Source organism: Streptopelia decaocto, assembly GCF_964273445.1.
Source record: "Streptopelia decaocto genome assembly, chromosome: 5".
Taxonomy (NCBI): domain Eukaryota; kingdom Metazoa; phylum Chordata; class Aves; order Columbiformes; family Columbidae; genus Streptopelia; species Streptopelia decaocto.
Window position 1 is genome coordinate 38492408 of NC_138659.1, and position 20165 is coordinate 38512572.

Sequence of the window (20165 nt, forward strand, 5' to 3'; positions counted from 1 at the left end):
AGCTTTTGGTAAGGATGGCTAAATGTGTTACAACACCATGACACTTGAACTCCCGAGTGACAGGAGGACCCTCCCCTCAGTGTAAGCACAGAGGTACCACCATGGGCTTTCTTAGACATGGTGTCTGTTTGTACCTGGACATCTGGTCTGGATAGAACTTGACCACTTTCCTAGGACCAACACAGAAGTTTTGATTTAAACTCCGTGGATATAAATGTAAATATTGTTTTGTTACTGCTAACCATCACAAACTATTTACAGAGTAGTTTTAGTGAATTTAATACATCCTAAGCTTAGTGGCAAAACCAAGATTAGACTAGCAGAGTTTCTCCTTTGTGGGCCTTGATAACAGCTTTTTAAAAAAAAAACTTGGGTTAAATTTGTTGAAATGTGTTATTTGGCTTCAAAAGGCATTATTTTATAGATAACTGACTTTATAGGTGGTATATGTATCGGGGGAGGGGGAGGATTTTTTTTTCCTTTTTTTTTTTTTTTTCCAGGTATTAACAACCCCCCAAAAGATCTACATTCCTATTTCTCAAGCATAAGCTGTGAAGTAACCAGATGTGAATCAGAACAATTTTTTATTATTCTGTGCAAACTTGTATGCAAGTAGTCTTTTTCCTTATTGAGCCTGAGGCAAGACTCAGATAAAAGGATGTACAAGGTGCTTTTGTCAGCACCTAAAGGAGAGTTGTGAAGAAAATGTGTAAGTGTATAGGTGTATGATCTAAAGCTTTATGTGAAGGTAAAGGTATTGCAAAGCTGTCTCTAACATTGCAAGCATTTTTCCATGTCAGTGATGTTGCAGTGGTTCCCCTGAGTCGGGGAGGCAGTTTGGTTCTGCAGCTCTGAGCATGTGCGGGGACAAGGATGGAGCATGAATTGCAGAACTTAGTTATTGTGCCTTGAAATTCTTGAAAATGTGTACTCTGCCCTCAGGAAGCAAAACAACTAAAGCCAATTCAGAAGATTTGATGTATTTTATGAGAATAAATTCAAATACAGTTTTCCAGATCTTGCTGTTTTGTTTAAAGTGCCATTTATGACTTCTCCATATACTGAACCAGAATTTAGATTCACTCTTGGCTCCAAACAAGCAAAACAGTTGATAGTGTGTTAGGAAAGAATAGAAACATTTTGTTCATGGTTGGGTACAGAGAACAAATATGAGATTTCCTCACTTTCGGTACTGTTTGTACACTCTGAGCAACACTACCCAAAACATGTGGACACAGAAGCTGTGCCATCTCCTGTGCCGTGACTCGCTTTCAAATAAAGTTTATGTCCTAAAGGTAATCTTTATGTATTTTTCTGCATGTTATATGCAGGTTCTCTTGCCTTCCTTTTTTTGGATGACGCTTTACTCTGTGAGTTGTCCCACTGAAGTCAGTAAGAGCAGTAAAAGACTGAATTATTATTCATTATCAGTATTTTGTTATCTCCACACACAAACCTTAAGGCTGCGCTATGGGACCCTTTGCACCCCATGCACCGGAAATCTCTGGGAGGGGGGGACAACAGTATGGGCGCTGCTGCAGTTTGGATCGAAGCCTTTGTTCATTTGGTCTGGACAGATGAGACTATAGAACAGAACTAAGGCCTCAGCAAGCAAATTCCCTGTGAACAGGCTGCTTGCAAACCTCAGGGGTTTGTTGTCTGAATCCAGCTCCTGGACCTGCAGTTCACCTGGTAGTACAGACACAGCTGCTGAAAGTTGGAGGGGAAAAAGGGTTAAAGAGCCTTCCCTTTCACCTTACGCAAATATAAAAGAAATACGTGCACAAGAACGGTATGTCGGGAGTGCTGCTGGGATGAGGGCGAGCTGTTTGTTTTGTGTCTGCCGCCAAAGTACAGTCTATTTAAATATTTACATGATCTCTTGCTAAAAAGCCTGCTTTCTTTTCATATATTTTTGTGGTTTATTATTAAGTTATGAATGGGGGAGAGGGAGATGTTTGTAATTGCTAATTCTTCCAGTTTGTTGAAAAAGTATATCGTTTTATTTACTCAGAGAAGTATGGCAGTAGTGTTTTTTAACAGATTTGAATGGTTTTGCTGATGCCTGTGCTTTGCTGTTTAATATTATTGCTTCTTTTTTAATGTACTTTATATATTTTATAATCTTAATAGGCTATTTGAACATACAGTAAAAATAGGAAATTTCAGGCAATACAACCTGGAAGTGAAAGCAGTGGAAGACATGTAGATAATTTCAGAAGATTAAGAATACAGATAATAAAGCATTTGTAAATGCAGGAATTATTTTAGAAATGGTTTGGAATGACCACCAGGTCCTTCACTGATTAACACACACCTGTTCTAGCCTTGGTCACATCCTGTGCATCTGTTCTGAGTAGACTTGCCGACTAGGTCACTGCATCCAAAACTGTATAACTATTCAAGGCATTTATTTGTAAGTGTTAGTGTAAAGAATCAGCAATATTTAGTGACATTAAACATCTTGGATTACAAAGCTCTTAGAGGGATGGGGAAAGTAAACCAGAGCTCCTTAGGCTCCAGAGGAAAGACTTCAGCAAGTGCTTAGTATGACACCTAGGAAGTAAATAAATAGATCAGAGGAGACACTGCAGTTAAACATTTCTGTAGTCTTTGTTGGACTAAGGCCTTGATCATCAATCATAGTTCGAAAATAAAGGTATTTCACTTTGATGTAAAATGAGTTTTACAAGGAATGTGTTTTGTACACAATACGGACCTTCAAGATGCAATTTGAATGTGATTTAGCATGAGAAATCTCTATTTAATGTAATAGTAGGCAGTAAGGATTTTGTGTTATCTTTTCCATTTTTTAATTTTGTCCGACATGCAACTGATGTACAAGAGCTGTTTGTTTTTGAAGAATAATATGTATCTATCCTAGGTAGCCTTCAAAGAGTGAAGATTCACTCTTTCCTGCTGAAGTGACTGACAGAACTCTGAGGGGCTTTGGCAAAGTCATTCTCAGGAGTTTGCAGTCCTGTAATTATTATTTTGGAAGTAATCCTTACTCTTTTCTATAATTACCTATATAATCCCCTTGTCAAAGACTGTGGCAAAAGTTGCAATGAAAAATTAATCAGAAAATGCATTTCAGTATATGTAGGCTCACGTGCAGGAAAGCCTTTAAGTATGTGCCTGATTTTATGTGGGTATACACGTGATGGCGTGATCTAAATCTCAAATATAGCTAGATTGAGAACTCTGTGCAGTCTGGACAAGACCTAGAGTTTAATGCTGAAGTGACTTTGGCAACTACAAATCCCAGGGAGCTTTGCCATTAGCAGGTTTGTGCAGCTGGATTGGCATCCTGCGGGGACCAATGGCAGGCAGAGGATTCAAGAAAATTCATGTGTGTCAGCTGCCAGTATTAAAAAGCACTGGAGAGAGGTCTAGACCCGAGTGGAAACTGCCTTTTTCCCTGGGCTCCTTCTGAACCCTGCGCGAGCTTTGTATTGATATTATTTTCTACACTCTCGGTGCCTCCGCTTGAAAAAGCTCGCTGGGCTAGTCCAGATGGATGCGATTCTGAACTGCAGAGTAGATGACTTGGAAGATTACTACAACTTGCTGGGATGTGATGAACTATCGACGGTAAGAGCCTTCCTCACCTCCCCTCCGGGTTAGTAACATTCTGAACGTGCTTGTCAGCCTGCAGGCGAGATTTGGAGCTGTTTATCTCTGCAGGCAGGACTATTTGAAATTGTGGACCTGCTCTCTTGCCACTTTTAGTATCTCCCTTCAAAAGCTCACCTTTCTGATCTGTATACTGATGTTATGATACTAGAATAAGGGTTGTATTAAAAGTGTCTTATAAAAAAGGATTGTCTTATAGGTACCACTGAAATAATGGTTTATTCATTAATTTAGTTCAATATATGGTATGGCTATGAATCAGGAGCCAACTGCATCAATTTGACAATATCCACATAATATTTGGAATATATTTTCCATTTTAAAAGATTTTTAAAAACTCTTTATATGCAACTAATATAAAGAATGTTCATAGCTGTAGGTCACTGATAATGCTATTGAGTTTCTCAGGTTTTATACATATTTTTTAAAAAACTGTATTTGTTGGTTGGGAGGAAAAACAAAAGTGGTATTTTTTTTCATTCACCATATTAATGATTTTTAAATGCTAATTTAAATGACATTCAGACACAGGTTTTACTAATTTGTTTTCCCGGGAGATACTTACTTTAGAATGAGATGTAGCTAAGCAATTGTTGAACTATTTGTAGCTAAAACAAGTGCTTTTCTTCCTAAAAGTGTCCATATAACGTTTTTTGCATAGTCTGAGTTAAGTGGTATGCTAATCTTTTTAAATTTAGTTGCTGTATTAACTGGAATTGTGTTTTGATTTTGGAAAAGGAGTTTTGATTACTCTGCTGTAATGAAGGATGTATTCAGTGTGGATAAAACCTGTATTTTGTTCAGTAAATTTAATCGGGTGTAATTTAATCTGTCCTAGTAGTCAAATGCTGGGAAAACACCTCTGTCTTTCCTGTCACTGCAAGCATACTCGTAAGCATCTCTGATGCGTTACACAAGGCAATTTAAAGCTTTTCCTGAGATAACTCCTAAAAATGTCATCCCAGCAGAGGGCAGTGATAAAGTTTCTATGTAGGCTTGTTTCGCAGATGCTATTTCTCATTTTCTACCGCACACTAATTCTTTAAGGGCTTAGCAATTAATAAGTAGTTCAAGTATGTATGATAATGATTTTTCAGATTGCTTCAAAATGAAATTTAAAAGATGCAATAAATGCTAATGGGTCCTGAAAAATAATCTGTCAAATAGTGTTTGTTGAGAGAAGCAGCAGATGTTACTAGATTATTTTTGACATGGGAGTAGGAGCTGAGAGCAGAAGTTGAGTGAGTACCATGCTTGCCTTCCCTCAGGGTGGGGCACAACCGCTTCCAACATTTAACAGAAATCTGAAGCATTAACAGGTGTTTTGCAATCACATTACGTTGTATGTGCAGCCAAGTACTTGCACCAGCAAAGGCTGCTTTAGGCATATATGCTGCAGGACCTTCATCTAAGGTGCTGAATATTCTGGTCTTGAGCTGACCTGGTTAAATTTAAGCACATATCATTTTAATTTCTACAGATTTTCAACATATTCAAGTAAACACCCATGTTCATTCTTGCCTTCTTGTAGAATTGAGCTCATGGACACCTAGTTAATCTTCAGACTTAAGAGGAAGAGGGGAGATTTAATCTACATCCTTATTCCAAGAACAGTGTTTTTCATATATAGTGGGTATTGGATACCTTTATTGGTAAACATATCCCCGAATAGTTTATATATTTTTCATATATTTTGTATAAACCTCTTGTAAACTTTTCCTTCTGCTGATTTTTTTTTTTAACTGAAGACTTCCATGCTACTGCTCTGGTACTTTACATACTTTAACTTTAAAATTCCACTTCATGTAACTAAGTTTTAGAGATGGTAGCTAGCTATATAGTAACCAGTTTCAACAAGTTCTTTGTACAATGAATATATTTTTAAGTGTGTCACTGACTGGAAATACACCACCCTCTATATGTCTCTCTGGAAGAAGTAACTGAGGAACAAAAAGTGTGGAGTTCTTAAAATACCACGGTAAACCATGTTTTTCCCAGCATATGACAACAAAATTTGGCTAGCAACTTGAGTGAACTGTAAGTTTATTCTAAAGAAAAAATGTTATGAGCCTGAATTTTGAAACAAATAATATAAATTGTATATGGATATGAGGGTTTGAAATATGAGGAATTTAAATGAACAGCCTTTCTATCACAGGAAAGAATGGTAGCTAATTGATATCTTAGGGCAAATTGTTGTGAAAGCTTAAGCTGTACTGGAAAGCTACAAAGAAGTTTTGTCTTCTGAAAAATAATAAGAAGTGAGATACTTTGAAAAATCTGAAAATTTGAAAATATAAGCTGATGCCCACTCCAGTGGTTGCCTGCATTTTGTTAACTGTTAATATTTCTTTGTTTTTCCAGTGTTTGTAATACTTTATGGTACTATAAACTGCCTGAGAACTTGTAATAAACTAATAGGTGCTAATATTATAATATTGATTATAAATTTATTCCATTCCAATCCAACCTTTTGCACAGAAAATGAACTTGACAGGAAGACAGTGAACTGCTAGTTTTCTAGCTTTGTGGTATCCAAGATGGAAAAGTCATGTGGTACTGGCTCAGTTTTCTTTGAAGAGGATATAGAGAAAGCCGCCCAATGCCACAACTGATATTTGGCAATATAGTAGGTCTTTCCTGCCTGCAATGAGACTTCATTAAAAGTTAGACTTGATTAAACAAAGCAAAGAGCAACTGAAGTGATGCATTTTACAAGGGAAGGAGTTTTGCACACGTGATCTTTTTACATTTTTCTTAAAGCCAACTTACCCATATTGGGTAACTGAGCTTCATAAAACCAAGAATGAGTGCATGGAAAATTAAATTAAATAAGCTGCGTCACTGGCAGGTCATTGTTTTTGCCCATTTTGTTTGTACTAAAGCTTGTAGAAATGAATAGGAAAAAATCTTTCAACATTCTTTGTTGTTCTCCCCACCCCCTCTTGAAAAGCAAATTTGAAGATCTTTTCTGTGTGTATATATTTATTCATTTTAAATCTCAACATTCTGTTTAGGTTGAACAAATTCTGGCAGAGTTTAAGGTTAAAGCCCTTGAATGTCATCCTGACAAACATCCTGGAAACCCCAAAGCAGGTATATGCTCTCCCCTCTTTAAAAACAATCTATTTTTTTCCTATGTTAAAGTGACTAAGGTATTAAATTCAGCCTTAAAACTTTATTATTTATTCCTTTCACCTAATATATTTTGTCATATGAATTGAACACATTGTCTTTAATTAGCAAGCTTTGATATTATTTTCTAACACTTGTATACTCCTAGGTGGTAGAGCAGGAAGACACTTTTTTTTTTTCCATAGGACACTTTTTTTTTTTTCCCCATAGTAGAACATCTCTTAATCCAGAATTACTTATGGAGTATATCCCTTTCTAGACCTATGAAGTTGGCCTGTTTCCATGCTCAGTGGCATTCAAGTGCCATACTTGCATCAACTAGTTAATTTGCTTCCATGAACAAGCCCATCAGGAACACATTAAATGTACTTTAGTTCCTTTTAATGTAATTTAATGACTACAAATAAAGAGAAACCAGCACCACATGAGTAGCCATCTGTTCACAGAGCAGCAGTTAACATTTCCCTTTATGAGAGTGTGCAGTTCATCACACCTGGGATGGCCAAGCAGCACCTGAGTTATTTGGAGACAATCTTACCCACTCATAACCACATGATAGCTCTAATCAGTGCTCACTGACCTCTGAATAGTTTATACTCTTATAATAAAGGTTGTTCTGATCGTAATTATGGTCCCCACCAAAAATTTGTTGTAGAAGAATTAAAAATGCTTCTCATTTTGATTAATACACAAAACTTTTCCTTTGAATTCGTCCTTTTAATTTAACTATAAATGGAACACCATAATGTACCTACTCGTGTGAGTTTGAGTTCAGCAGAGCTGAGATGAGACTCGCACTCTCCTCGAGCAGAGCTCTCAGCAAGGCTTGGCCTTCCATACGGGTGTGCCGTCCTGGCCTAGTATCAGAGAGCTGACAAGGCAGGGCTTAAAAGGTGAAATAAGTGGTATTTTTTCAGTTTGAGATTCCCTGATAAGGAACACTGTCAGATTTGGTTTTTGAGAGACAATCTACCACCTATTAACAATAACCTGATCACTAATATTTAATATATTCTAAATGATAGCACAAGTACCAATGAAACCCATGACATTAACTTTCTCTGCAGAAAATTTTGGCTGTTGCAGCAGGGAAACGAGGAGGCTATTCCCAGGCATGGTCCTGTCTGCACCCCCTATGGACCTCCCCAAATTAACTGAATTGAAGTAAAACAGAAAAAGAGGCCAAGTGCCAAATGCTGGAGCAGCTTTGTTTGTCAAGAAATACTTCATGCTCCATTTACCTGAGCATGCTATATTTACTTCAAATGCCTTTTTATAGTACTGGTGAAAGTTCATATTTTTATTCCACCAGCTTAAAGCTCAATAAAGAATAATTAAAGTAGACTTTTTAGTTGTTGAAAACTAGTGACACTAGAAAAAGGAAATCTAATGGAACTGCCCCCTCAACCTGTTGTCTGTTGTTTGGTTTAGGGTTGTCAATTTTGATTAGTGTTTGAGCTTACTGTATTTCAAAAGAAATCTCTCTAATTTGTAAAGTGAGATAAATGAATAATAATAGATCACTGTAACATCGGTGACTCATAGATAAAATCTAAATCTTTATAACCCTTCTACAAACAGTAACACACAGCTGCATCCTTAGTAACCATTTAATGAAAAATTTCCCTGTAGGGAAAAATAAGAGCTCTCATTCATGCAGCCTGGTACTCAAGATGACATATTAGCATATGTAGAAAACATACCTAATAAAATACACAAGTTAGTTAATTTGAACTAGATTTAGATTCCTCTTCTTGCTTGATAATTTTAGCTTGTAATTTTTTTTCCACGCTCATGATGTTGTGCTTTGCTGTGACTTTCTTTCTGCAATGGATGTGTGTTCTTTCTAAGCATTATGACTTTGGTTTAATTTTCCTTTTTAAGGTTTTCTACGGGGGATGGCTTCTGCCTTTTGCCTGCTGTATTCTAAGTTACTCTGAACTTAAATTTAGGAGATTTTTAAGCCAGTAGACATATGAAGCTTTTTCATCCTCATTTGAGAAGGATGTCAGTTGTCCACCAAAGGTGCTATGATCCTAAAGCCAGCTACAACTTTGCAAAGCTCTACAGAGAGCAACCACGTACCTTTGTCACTCAGCTCTCTGTCTGTCTCCCCTACTCTGTTTGCTCTAAGCCACTGTTCCCAGCTCCCCTTTCACATCTGAATTGATTTCTTTGAAAGCAAACGCTGGCTTTAGTATCTTTTGGTTTGTATTCTAGTGGAGGATTTCCAGAAGCTGCAGCAAGCTAAGGAGATTCTTACCAATGAAGAGAGTCGAGCGCGTTATGATTACTGGCGACGGAGCAAAATTACCATTCCGTTCCAGCAGTGGGAGGCCCTGAGCAGTTCTGTGAAGATGGTTGGTGGCGTCTAAGTTTGGGCCTTCAGGAGGTGGGGGGTAGGGCTGGCCCAGAGAAAATATTGCAGTGAGTGAGGGGATGAGTCACAACACTTGTGCTGCAGTGGTGGGTTTAGGGGATAGGAATGGTGCAGAGTGATTCCTGCTCTAAGGAAGTTAAAGAAATTCTATGATTCTATTCTCTGATTCTGTGGAGAAATTTGGGAAAAATGTGAAGGCTATAGAAGCCATTAACAGAAGGGGTTTAGGGTAGTAGTTTTAGAGTGAATTTACCAAGTTGCTGCTTTTTTGTGTATCATATGATGTTAAGGGCTGTTTTCAAATGTTTCAGAACACTGCATTTGTAGGAACCTTTTATTTATCTTCAAAGCTAGGACCTTTGTATAATATATTCTCCTTTGGGTATGTTGTTTTCATGCTATCTGATTAAATAAAGACCTTATTGAAAAATCTAGAAGGTAGGTTCCTTGCAACCCTAGGCTTCACACAGGTCTTTGGAGGGGCCCTGCTGGGCTAGTGGGGTGATTTGTGACAGCAATGGAGGTTGTGAGGGTTGTCTTCCCTCCTGATTTTGCTAGTGAGATAATTTGGTAGCGTGTTGCTAGTAGATCGTAATTCCATTATGTTTGATTTTTTTTTTTTTTCTGCCTTATTAGGGTGACTGATAGTTACAAGTTTACATGGTCAGATTTTAAGGCAGGCGAATAAATGTTTCCCTTGTCAATTCTGCCCGTCTCACTTCTGCTTACGACAGAAGTTTCAGAGCCTTTTTAACTAAAGCATTATGCCTGATCTTGAGTGTTCACTGGAGGCATCCCATCAGGCTGAGATCAGTTCCCAACAGAAGTCATTCCACAGACTTTAATAGTAAAGCTTTGCAAATTGTTTTGTTTTCAAAGGACACCTTGAAGTCAAAGATAGGTTTCAACATGGACATTTTCTAAGTCACTCAAGCCCTCTTAAAAAAGTGTCAGAAGTCATGACAGAAAAAAATGGACAAAGTACCCTCGTAATTATTTGATGCATTTGTACACTTTGTTCTTCATCCCCACCTGAAATAAACTATCCTCACAAATGCTGTTTGCAATATGAAACCATGCTTTCCCCCATCCTATTGACCTGCAAACTTCACTCTAGTATGTGCTTTTTTTAACCATTTATCACAAGATGAGAAAGAAAAGAGAAGTTCATTACAAATCTTTTAAAGTGTAAGAATGAGGTCTTTATTTGTTATTTTTGCATTTCTTTAGTCAATGCACTGGGCTGTCCAAAGTAAGAAGGACCAAATGCTGGAAGCTCCTGACTTGAATAATAGCAACAACATAGCTAATGAGATTTGGACCCAACACACTGAAAACAATGAAGACAGATTGTCAGATGGGAACAGGGAGCAAGAAGATGTTGCAATGTCTGATGTGAAACTGCAGTCTTCAAAGAATCCAGACTCCCCAAGTAAGTGAAACCAGCAGTTACAGAAAATTGCAGTATCCAGGCACTGGCCTGAAACGGAGGCTTTTAGTCATGAGAAATTCTTCTTCAGAATAATATGTTTAACTGGTAGCTTTTTAAATGTGGTTTTGGGTTGGTGTTTTGTTTGGGGTTTTATGTTGTTCATTATTTCATTATTCATTTAATTTTGAAGTTTTCAGACCTTTCTTCCTCCCTATCCCATGTTTGCTCACATCTTTGTGGGTAAAAACAAAAACTGGAGAAGAAAAAACCAATTCTTCTAAAACCAAAATGGAGAGTTCAGTTTTGGTGCTATATCAAGCATTTTTTGAAAAGGGCCATTATTTTCAGTGATTTAAAAAAATGTAAAACATTTAGCTATTATATATATACATATATATATATATTTATGCAGCATTCAGTGGTTATGCAGAGTTTGCATCTGATGAGTTAATGAGGACTAAAAATTGAGACTTGAAGGCTTCTTTTGAATTTGAACAGGTCTTTTTAAAAATAGTGCATGTACCAGAAAAAAATGTCTATTTAAAAAGCTGTCATCTGGCCAGTTAGTATCTCCTGTCTGAATCAAAGTTTATTTACCACAATGACATCCTCTGTTCTGCTCCATCCTTCAGGAGTTTCATAATCTTAGGCTTATGTTATCAGAGACCTATTATAAAACAAAGTTCTGACATTTCCTCCCAGTTTGATCAAACAGGAAATTAAGTTGAACTGTGAGGGTAGCAAAACCTAATTTAATCCCAAACATTTGTGGCATGCAGAAAATAGAGAAGAAAATTCTTCAAATGCATGTGAGGCATAACTGAAAATTTCATATTTAAAAATTATGCTCTATAACATTATACTATTTACTATTTTTGTTAATTAAATAATCACTGTGCCCTTTGTAAAACAGTAAAATTTCAAGATAAAGAAAACATAATCTTGTTCCTTGTAATGGTGAGCTTTCTTTGCAGGCATCTTCTTTCATAATTTTTTTAAGTTTTAATTTGATTTGCATAGATTTGAATGGGAAAAATATCAAGCCCATCAAATGCCTATTTAATTTATCCAGTGGGCATGTATTTATATTAATAAATGTTCATATTAGAACATATATATTTGTCAGGGCCTGTATGCACTCTAGTGTTCACACTTGATGTCAGGATGTTGATAATGCTTTTGTTTTGGTCCAGGAAAATTTATTATATCGGATTCTGCTTTTAAACTTCAATATTTTCAGTTCCTGTCTGTTGGTCCGTCAAAATTATGGACTACAACTCCACCTAGCTATTTCAGCCTGAATAAAAGATTTTAGCACCAAGTCTGGTAATAAATTTCAGCTTCCTGATGTAGGAAGATCACGTTTTATTGTGTATTAACAGCCCGTAGATGTGGAAGTTTTCCAAATCCCACCTTGTGAGTGGAAAGGGCCATTTGCACCTTCCCTCCACACTGCTGCTTTTCCTGTACTTGAGGATTTATCATGTCACACTCTATCTCTTCTTCTTTAGATTAAGCAAATGCAGTTTGTTCAGTTTTCCTTTATAAGCCCTATTTTCTGCACTGCCGTCACTCTTACTGTTCTCCTTTGGACTCTTCCCAGCTGATACAGATCTGAAGTTTGGTGTTTGCTTGCGTTCTTGTTCAAACAGTGCCAAGAATACAGAGGTTGTCCCTGCTAGTCGAGAGCACTGGAAGTGTACTGCATACTTATTTGGGAGAAGATTAACAGGTATTAGTTCAGACAACTTAGTTTTATACATGTTTATCATAATGTACTTGCCTTTCTCTTTTTTTCTCAGGATTTTCAGAGGCAAATTACTGGCACTTGCGGTTCCGCTGGTCAGGGGATGCTCCATCAGACCTGCTGAGGAAGTTCAGAAACTATGAGATCTAAAATGCAAAATATGCAAGAGCGTGAGATCATCTGTTCAACAATTCAGTATTTTTTTTGTCAGCAGTTGTAACTTATTTGTATTTTGCATTCATTCGTTATGATGTGAAGGTTGTTTGAATAAATGTTTTAATACTGATTTGTTAACACACATGCTATGAGCATTACAGATGGAGGTCTTTTTGTTTGATAAGCAAACTTCAATAAACAAAGCCCTTTTCAGTATTAACATAAAGTGATTTTGTGAAATTATCTAACATCTTATATATTGTTTCTTGTATTCTGAAATATTGTGTAGAGAATAATGTTTTCTCTCAATACGGTGTTGTTACAAAGAACATACTCTCAGTAAAACCAAAAGTCAGTGTTGAACTCCATGTCATCTTATTCAGTGACGATCTTCCAAAAGCTATATGACAATGAACTTTAAACAAAACTGTGTTTATTTCTCAACTATGTACTCTAGTTCACTTCTCCATTGCATTGTACTTAATGTGGTGATTTATCATGTACATGCACAATACTATAACAAATATAATTTCTAAGAGAATTGTAATCTTATTATATAGATGAAATAAGAACCTTCTTATTATTCAGGAAGGTCGCTGTGATAGATCAAGCACTCTTAAAAATCACTTGTTTTCTATCTTAGTTGCTAAGATAGTACACTTTTTGCACTAGCTCTTTATTTTGTAAGGCAGTTCCAGAACTTCATGTCTCCAGTTAACGACTTTCTTCTTCTTAAGATTTATTGGTGGACAACTGATACTGGTATATGTACCAGCACTGCCCTGTGGCCTAATGGTAACTGCCCTCCCTGCTCTCTGGCCTGGTAGACAGGGTCTTATCAAGCTTTTGTATGGTGAGGAGTGAAGAATCAGGCCAGTCAGCCTTACTGTGTACAAAATCTCACATGAAAGGTTTTTGATATCTTGTGCAAGTTTTCCAGTTCTACATTGTGTTTATTTATTTGTATTTGCTTTCTTATTTGTAAACCTGACTAATGTGTCAGGTATTGACACTGTGTTTTTGTGCAGGCAATTCCATTAGCAACAAATAAAAGTGCATGCATACAGAAAGGGCTTGTTTTCATTTTTTAAATTGAAATCCTTTACCCACCACAGAACATCCCTTCTGAATTTGTTCCTTGTCCTCTCAGTGGCTAAAAGCTCAAGGGAGTCCTATTACAAATCCATGGAAAGTCTAATCTGAAAACGACAGTCTTCTCCCAATGTGGAAACAGTATCACAACGTCTGTCTTTCCCTGGAGTGACCTTTCCCTCTACTGTGCAGGGGTGTGATGTGCTGACTTGACTTACTGTGCATCTCTTATTTGGAGCCTATTTGATAAAAACCATGATATAAGTGCCTGACAATGGACCCTGCTATCTGTATTTATTAACCTCAGTATTTATTCTGGTGCCAGTTTTTCTCACAGGGGCTAAGATCAGTGTTAACGCTGCTTATGTTTCTACCAGTTTATAAAAGCTCGAAGTACTGATGTTCTGATACAGCTACACTGAGCCTAGATTTGATGGCATCAGTAGCAGTAGCTATTTTTACAGCGCATCATCCTGATTATCAAAAGTTTTTTTTTTTTATTTTCTTTTAATTCTAGATGCTGTTCCCTTGCATATTTCTAAGCTAAAAACATTAAAGAGATGAGATTAACAATTCTCTGTAATATCTGCTGAATGTAATCAGAGATTTTCTTCTAGTGTGTAAACTGCTTTCCTTTATGTAAAGGTATTTGCCCAAGAAAGACTTCCAAACTATTTTATACGGAGGGACTGTAAAGGATGTCAAACAGTAGTAAGGGAAGAAACTCTAGTTCACACAAGGGATACAAAGCAATAGGGTTCAATTTTTCTCTCTTTAACAAAAAGATGGAAATACAACCAGCTGGAGTGCTGCAAATGAGATGGCAGCTCAGGTTCTCTTCTCCCCATTTCACTTGCTTGTAAAGGTAAAAAGGGGGTAGTTGGATGGATGCTTTAGCACTTAACCAGTGGGTTTCCCTTGAGAAGTGAGTATACAATAGACCTTTGAACAGCAAACTAATTTCTCGTGTCATTAAAACCCATTATTACACTGTTTGGCAAGCAAACCATGCTTGTTTTAGCTATTTGTTCCAGATGAATAATTGCAGATATTTGGAAGACTCTTAGCCCAGCAAAAGCGGATGGCAAAATCTGCATTTTGCAATGTACCTGCTAGAGATCAGTACTCTAATTTGCCCTAGTTAAGGGGGCAGATTATCTGGCGCTCTAGTACACCGATAGAATTTTATTTTCTTTTTTCTATTTATATATATATTTAACTTGAAATGGTCCATTTTTCTGTATGAACCAATTGAGCTGAATGAACCAATTCACAGCAGAGGCAGCCCAGAGGTACTGTAAAGCAAGAGGAAGCTGTGCAGCCTGTTTTGCTTTTGGGACAACATTGGTGAAATCTGACCTGTAAGAAGGGTTAACTGCAATAAGTGGGTAGCATAGTTAGGAAGAAATAAGCACCTGACAAATTACTCAGTGTCAGATCATTCAGGGTCTACCACACCAAGCATAAACTGCCTTTTTTTTTTTAATATATTGTATTTTTAGGTTTTTTGATGGTAGCATGAAAAGATCTAGCAAAAATCCCTCATGACATTATCTATAACAATGTGGTGCCTTGACCTCCGCACTAGTAAGCACATAACATATTTAAATATGCTTAAATTCATGCTTAAATATGAACTGGAGCAGGAGTTGTAAGGTGCATCTCTCAAGCTCTGTGAAGATGCAATTAAGAGGCAATAGACACATGTATCTGTAGTTTTTCAGTGGCCACCAGAGAACTCTGTTTACAAAGTGGAAACAGCTGTTCTGGGTTAGGAACAAGGGCAGCAACCCCAGACAATATATATTAGAATTAGGGTCTGTGAATCTTTTTTGCGGAGGGGGCAGCTACCTATCAGGGATGGTGAGGTCCTATATTTCTTCTTTAGGGCTTTCTGTGAGTTATTCAAGTAGGTAACAAAGGTTCTTGGGTACCTGAGGGGGTATGATCGGGTGTGCGCTTCAGCTATACAGCAACTAAGCGTTACATTGCTTGAGTGTTTGTTACCTATAGCTCTAGATGACTTGCTTAGCTTGGTATGAAAATAAAGAGACCTGTGAAGTGAGCCTAAATCCTCCGGAGTCTAGTAAAAAGTATTGGTTAAACTTGGCCATTACTGGACTGCTGAGGGCTGATGAGATTTCAGCTGGAAGTTATGAGATAGCAGATGGAGTTGCAGGTGGATGATGATGATAATAAAGTACAGAGAACAGGGCATGTTGTTTAATACTGTGCTTCTAGGTCTCTGAAACTCTATCAACCAGTTCTGTAATATCAGAAATTAAACAACTATTTAGGCAGCTGTTTACAATGAAACTGAATGGGTCAGGGTGGGGGTTGTTCTTGAATTATGCAACATTAATGTATCTTTAATTACTGTTGTCATGCCTGTTCTTGTGCAAATGATGAATATATAAGAATGAGAATTTTCTAGTTCTTCACAAACTTTTATTTTTCTAGTATTTGCCAAGTTGTTTTGCCAATATTTTCAAAGTGGCAATGTAAAAGTTTAAGTTTTGATGATGAATACAGATAGTAATATGACTTAAAATTTCAGGCTGAGTTATGCTGAATGACAGGCAAGGTTATTTCCTGAATGCTTGTTTTTCTGTTTGGGTGAGTGAAGAGAAAGAAAGAAGGCAGTTTATATGTTTTGTAATAGAAGTAAGTACCCTGATGATTAAAACAGATACTGGGTAGCTTTAATTTCCTGAGCACGAACATTGCTATCTTACCTTTCATATCCTGAAATGAGAAACCAGGCTGCTGGGAAGGTAAGCAGTGAAGCTTTTGTAAAGCTGATGAAATGACACAGCAAAAGATAAAGCAACTCAGTTGTCAGCGTCTGTCAGTGTCAGATGGGGTAATATTTATCAGTTTGTTTATGCTGGGTACTTTTATTGCAGCCCCGTGTATATGCTCAGCCTGCTGTTCTAAGAGTTGCCCATCCTCCCACCGATGGTAGGCACCACAATGTTTGTTCTTTCATTGTTCTATATCAGTCTCTTCTCCCTCCTGTGTTCAAAATGAGACACTTTATGTGCTCTGTTTGTCCCAGCTTTGAAAGGCTTGTGACTGGGTCATTACATTGCTGCACAATATAGACTGGGAACTTCTACCAGTTTTAGGGCTCAGATGGATATCATAACCTGTCACAGGTGATGAATGCTGGAGAAAATTTCTGTTCTTTCATCTCTCTTCCATCTTCACTGTGGTTTGCTCTTACTCCCTTCTGGTGGGGCAGTAAGGGAGGTGTTACTTCCAGAAAATGAGATTTGCTGCTGTTCAGAAGGTTTCCAGTCTTGATGTGTGATGTGCTTTGGACAAAATTATTTCCTTGCTGCTTTGTCAAAACTGCTTCTCCGAAAATATTGAAGAACTCTTGGCACCCAAGGCAGACAGCTTTTCTGAGGTGATACAGTTTGGGCCTTGTGCATCAGAAACTATGTTTACTTCGTCAGGACTGTCAGAGGTGGTCCTTCCCCAGCAGTTAATTTCCAAGGAGCTCCCAAAATGTACGCTGGGTGGAGGACTTGTCAGCTCCTCCTCTTTCTCATAAACAACTGTATGAATGGTATCTATGGGATGGGGAGTGAGCAGTGAGCGACTGTTCCAGCTGGTGCGGCCTGGGTGCCTTTGGTGCCTCCTGCTACTTGCAGTCCTCACTTTCACAGGATCTGAGTACTGCCGCAGGATTAGGCTGCCTGCTTCAGTGTGGATAGCTGATGATCAAAAGGAGCCCAGACATATTAAGCATCTCTCTGCTTAGCTGGCTGGAGGCACCTTGATCCCTGAAGGTGCCGTGCCATGGGCCTGAGCCAGCTGTGGGGAGGAAAATCACACCAAGTGGCAGATACCCGGAGCAGTGCCATGCTGAGCCCAGGTGTGTCTCTGGGGTCTGGACTCTTTCTCACTCCCAGAGCTCAGGTTTAAAAAGGGGAGCAGATCAGAACAGTAGCACTTTTAACTCTTTGCTACAAAATGGAGGTGAAAAGGGAGAGGAGTCAGGAGGACAGCACTGAACCTGGAACGCTGGTGCTGCTGATGGATGCATAGCTTTAGCAGGCTGTTTGGCAGTCCTTACTTACTGTTTTCTGTAATTGCAAAAAAAGAAGAAAAAAAAAAATAGTACGCCCCCCTCCCCGCCGCAATTAAAGCCATATGGTTCTTTGCCTTCAGTGCCTTGATGGGAACATTTTCATAAATCTTGCTGAAGGGTAAGGCTGGGAAATAACTTGGGTGTTCGCTGCTGCTCTTTTATTTTCCAACTGTAAATTTTGGGGAAAACAATTTTCAAGGAGAAAAGGCTCACTGAATGCAAATACTTCCTTAGAGATTTCTGTTGCTTTTCTCACAGACTGGCCTCTTATTTTTCAATACAAAATTTAATGTAACCACAGCTTTTGGTGTGGGCCGTTTGAGATTTCCATTCCCAGCAAGGTCTCAGGGAAAAGGACATCTGAAAGTACCAAACCTCCTAATAAATATTTATTGGTTTGGTGCTTTGACTTCAGATCTATTAAAGCAATGAAACATGTCTTTTGGAAATAGGACACTTAAAGTGTTCAGTAGAAAGACCTGGCAACTTCTTCAGTGATGCAGTGGAAAAGGACTTGCCCTCTGTGTTTAGTATTTTGACATTTTTTCATAATTTTTATTAATTTGGAATGCTACCCGAAACTGCATTACACAAAATAGTTTCATCTGTTCCAGACTACAGGGGTGTGTGTGATTTCTGAGTTGTGAAAGAACAAAAGAGTTTAAATTTCTGACTGATTAAACAAAATCAAGCCTTATATGTGGAAAGAAGTTGTGTTTTTAATAAATTGTTACCTGAAATGGGCATACTCACTAAAAATGTTGATATTTTGCAGAGTGACTAACATGTTGTACAGCTCTAAGCACAAAATTTTAAGCTGCTGTTAGGGTACAAATATGCTAAGGTGAAAGTAGCAGATGTACTATGTACTGTATCTTAGCAATATTCTTGGCTTTAAAAACTGCCTCTCTGCACCGTCTGAGATAAGTTTTCTGATTCCAGTATCCCTTGGCATGTGTCTTCACATGTGATGACTTAAGGGAAATGCATAATGTTATGGTCACGTATTACACAGTACCATTGTCAGTTATTCACCAGCTTAAGATTCCCTCTTTGGGGAGGGAATGTGCCACAATGTGCATGTGCCACAACAGAACTGAACATCCAAACCTGAAATCCTTGGAAGCCTTGTTAGGAAACACTTTGAAATGTTCATTTTACAGCCAGCTTAAACAATTGTTTGTTTGCCCCCTCTTTCTTTTATTTTGTTCTAATTAGACACATTTCAATGTTTCCTCTTCTTCCCCCACCTCCATCTTCTGATTAAATTAAGTTGCACTAACAAAATGATGCTAGAAAGAACGGGTTTACATGTGTGTTTGTGTTGGGTTTTTCCTTTGTCTTTGAGAGAGAGGAGTAAAAAGTGTGTGTTCTTACTCTAGCCTATTTTGGCCTCACTGGAAATGGCCTTTTTCTTATTTCCAGTGTTCTCTTACCTGACTTTGCAAATTTTTCAGCTCTTCACTAATGTTGGGGTCACAGACAGGGCAGACTGATACATCTGAGTGGCAAAAGGTCAGTTTAAGCCAGTCAGAAAGAGGGGATGTGTAGGGATGTAGGGGAAAGTGCTTATTATGTTTTTCCTGGTTATTAGTTGCATAATAGCTTATGTGGTATTATCATTACTATTATCATTACTATTATCATTACTATTATCATTACTATTATCATTACTATTATCATTATTTTGTTTGTTTTCTATCTCATTGCCAGATTGTGTGTAAGTAGACCAGCTTACTTCATGAAAGGTTTGATGTAGCAAACACATTCATTATAGAGTAGCTTGCTGCTGACAAGATTTATTTTCTATCAGCTGTGGGATATGGAGGCAGGACAATAGTCCTTTGGGCAAATTAGGACACTGTTTGTCATGCATTGGATTGATCCTCAGCTTTGCACTTTGACAGTGCCTAATCTGCCTAAAGAGGACCTAGAAGGTGAGCTGGGGAAAAAACACCGATCCTAGTGTGATCTTCTCCCACTCCCACCTGTGCTGTTTATCACAAGTGCTGTTTATCACAAGTGTTTTGGATGCAATGCTAGAAACTTGCCCTGGGACCTATTGCTGCTTTGGTACTATTATTTCTTGAAGAAGCAGAGGAGGAGTGTATTTGCATGGCCAAATTAGTTGCAATAGGATAAATACTAGATAATCCCTCTTGTCGCTGCAGAGGCACGCTTACTAGTGAGACAATATATAAGGAATGAAACCTGAACATTGCACAAAGTAGGAAGAAAAGAGAAAAGGTAAGCCCACCGGGCCGCAGCGAGCAGGGTTCGAACCTGCGCGGGGAGACCCCATTGGATTTCAAGTCCAACGCCTTAACCACTCGGCCATCGCTGCTGCTGACAAACCAATCACAGGGCTGCGATCCTTAGCGAGCGTCGCAGCGGCGGAAGTTCCCACCCCCCCATAGTGCGAGGGGCCAATGGGCACCGTCCCGTCGCCCCGCCCCGCTGCAATGGTGTCCCCGCGGCAGCTCGGGGC

The 20165-nt window shown here is 38.2% G+C and overlaps 1 protein-coding gene across 1 annotated transcript; it reads left to right on the forward strand.

Annotated features, from left to right (window-relative positions):
* Window positions 1-3498: 3498 nt before the first annotated feature.
* Window positions 3499-13550, forward strand: DNAJC12 (DnaJ heat shock protein family (Hsp40) member C12). The gene is made up of 5 exons (XM_082054749.1): window positions 3499-3594; window positions 6654-6732; window positions 8992-9131; window positions 10382-10583; window positions 12386-13550. The coding sequence occupies exons 1-5, from the start codon at window positions 3517-3519 to the stop codon at window positions 12478-12480; spliced, it is 594 nt and encodes a 197-aa protein (XP_081910875.1). The 5' UTR covers window positions 3499-3516; the 3' UTR covers window positions 12481-13550.
* The last annotated feature ends 6615 nt before the right edge of the window (window positions 13551-20165 follow it).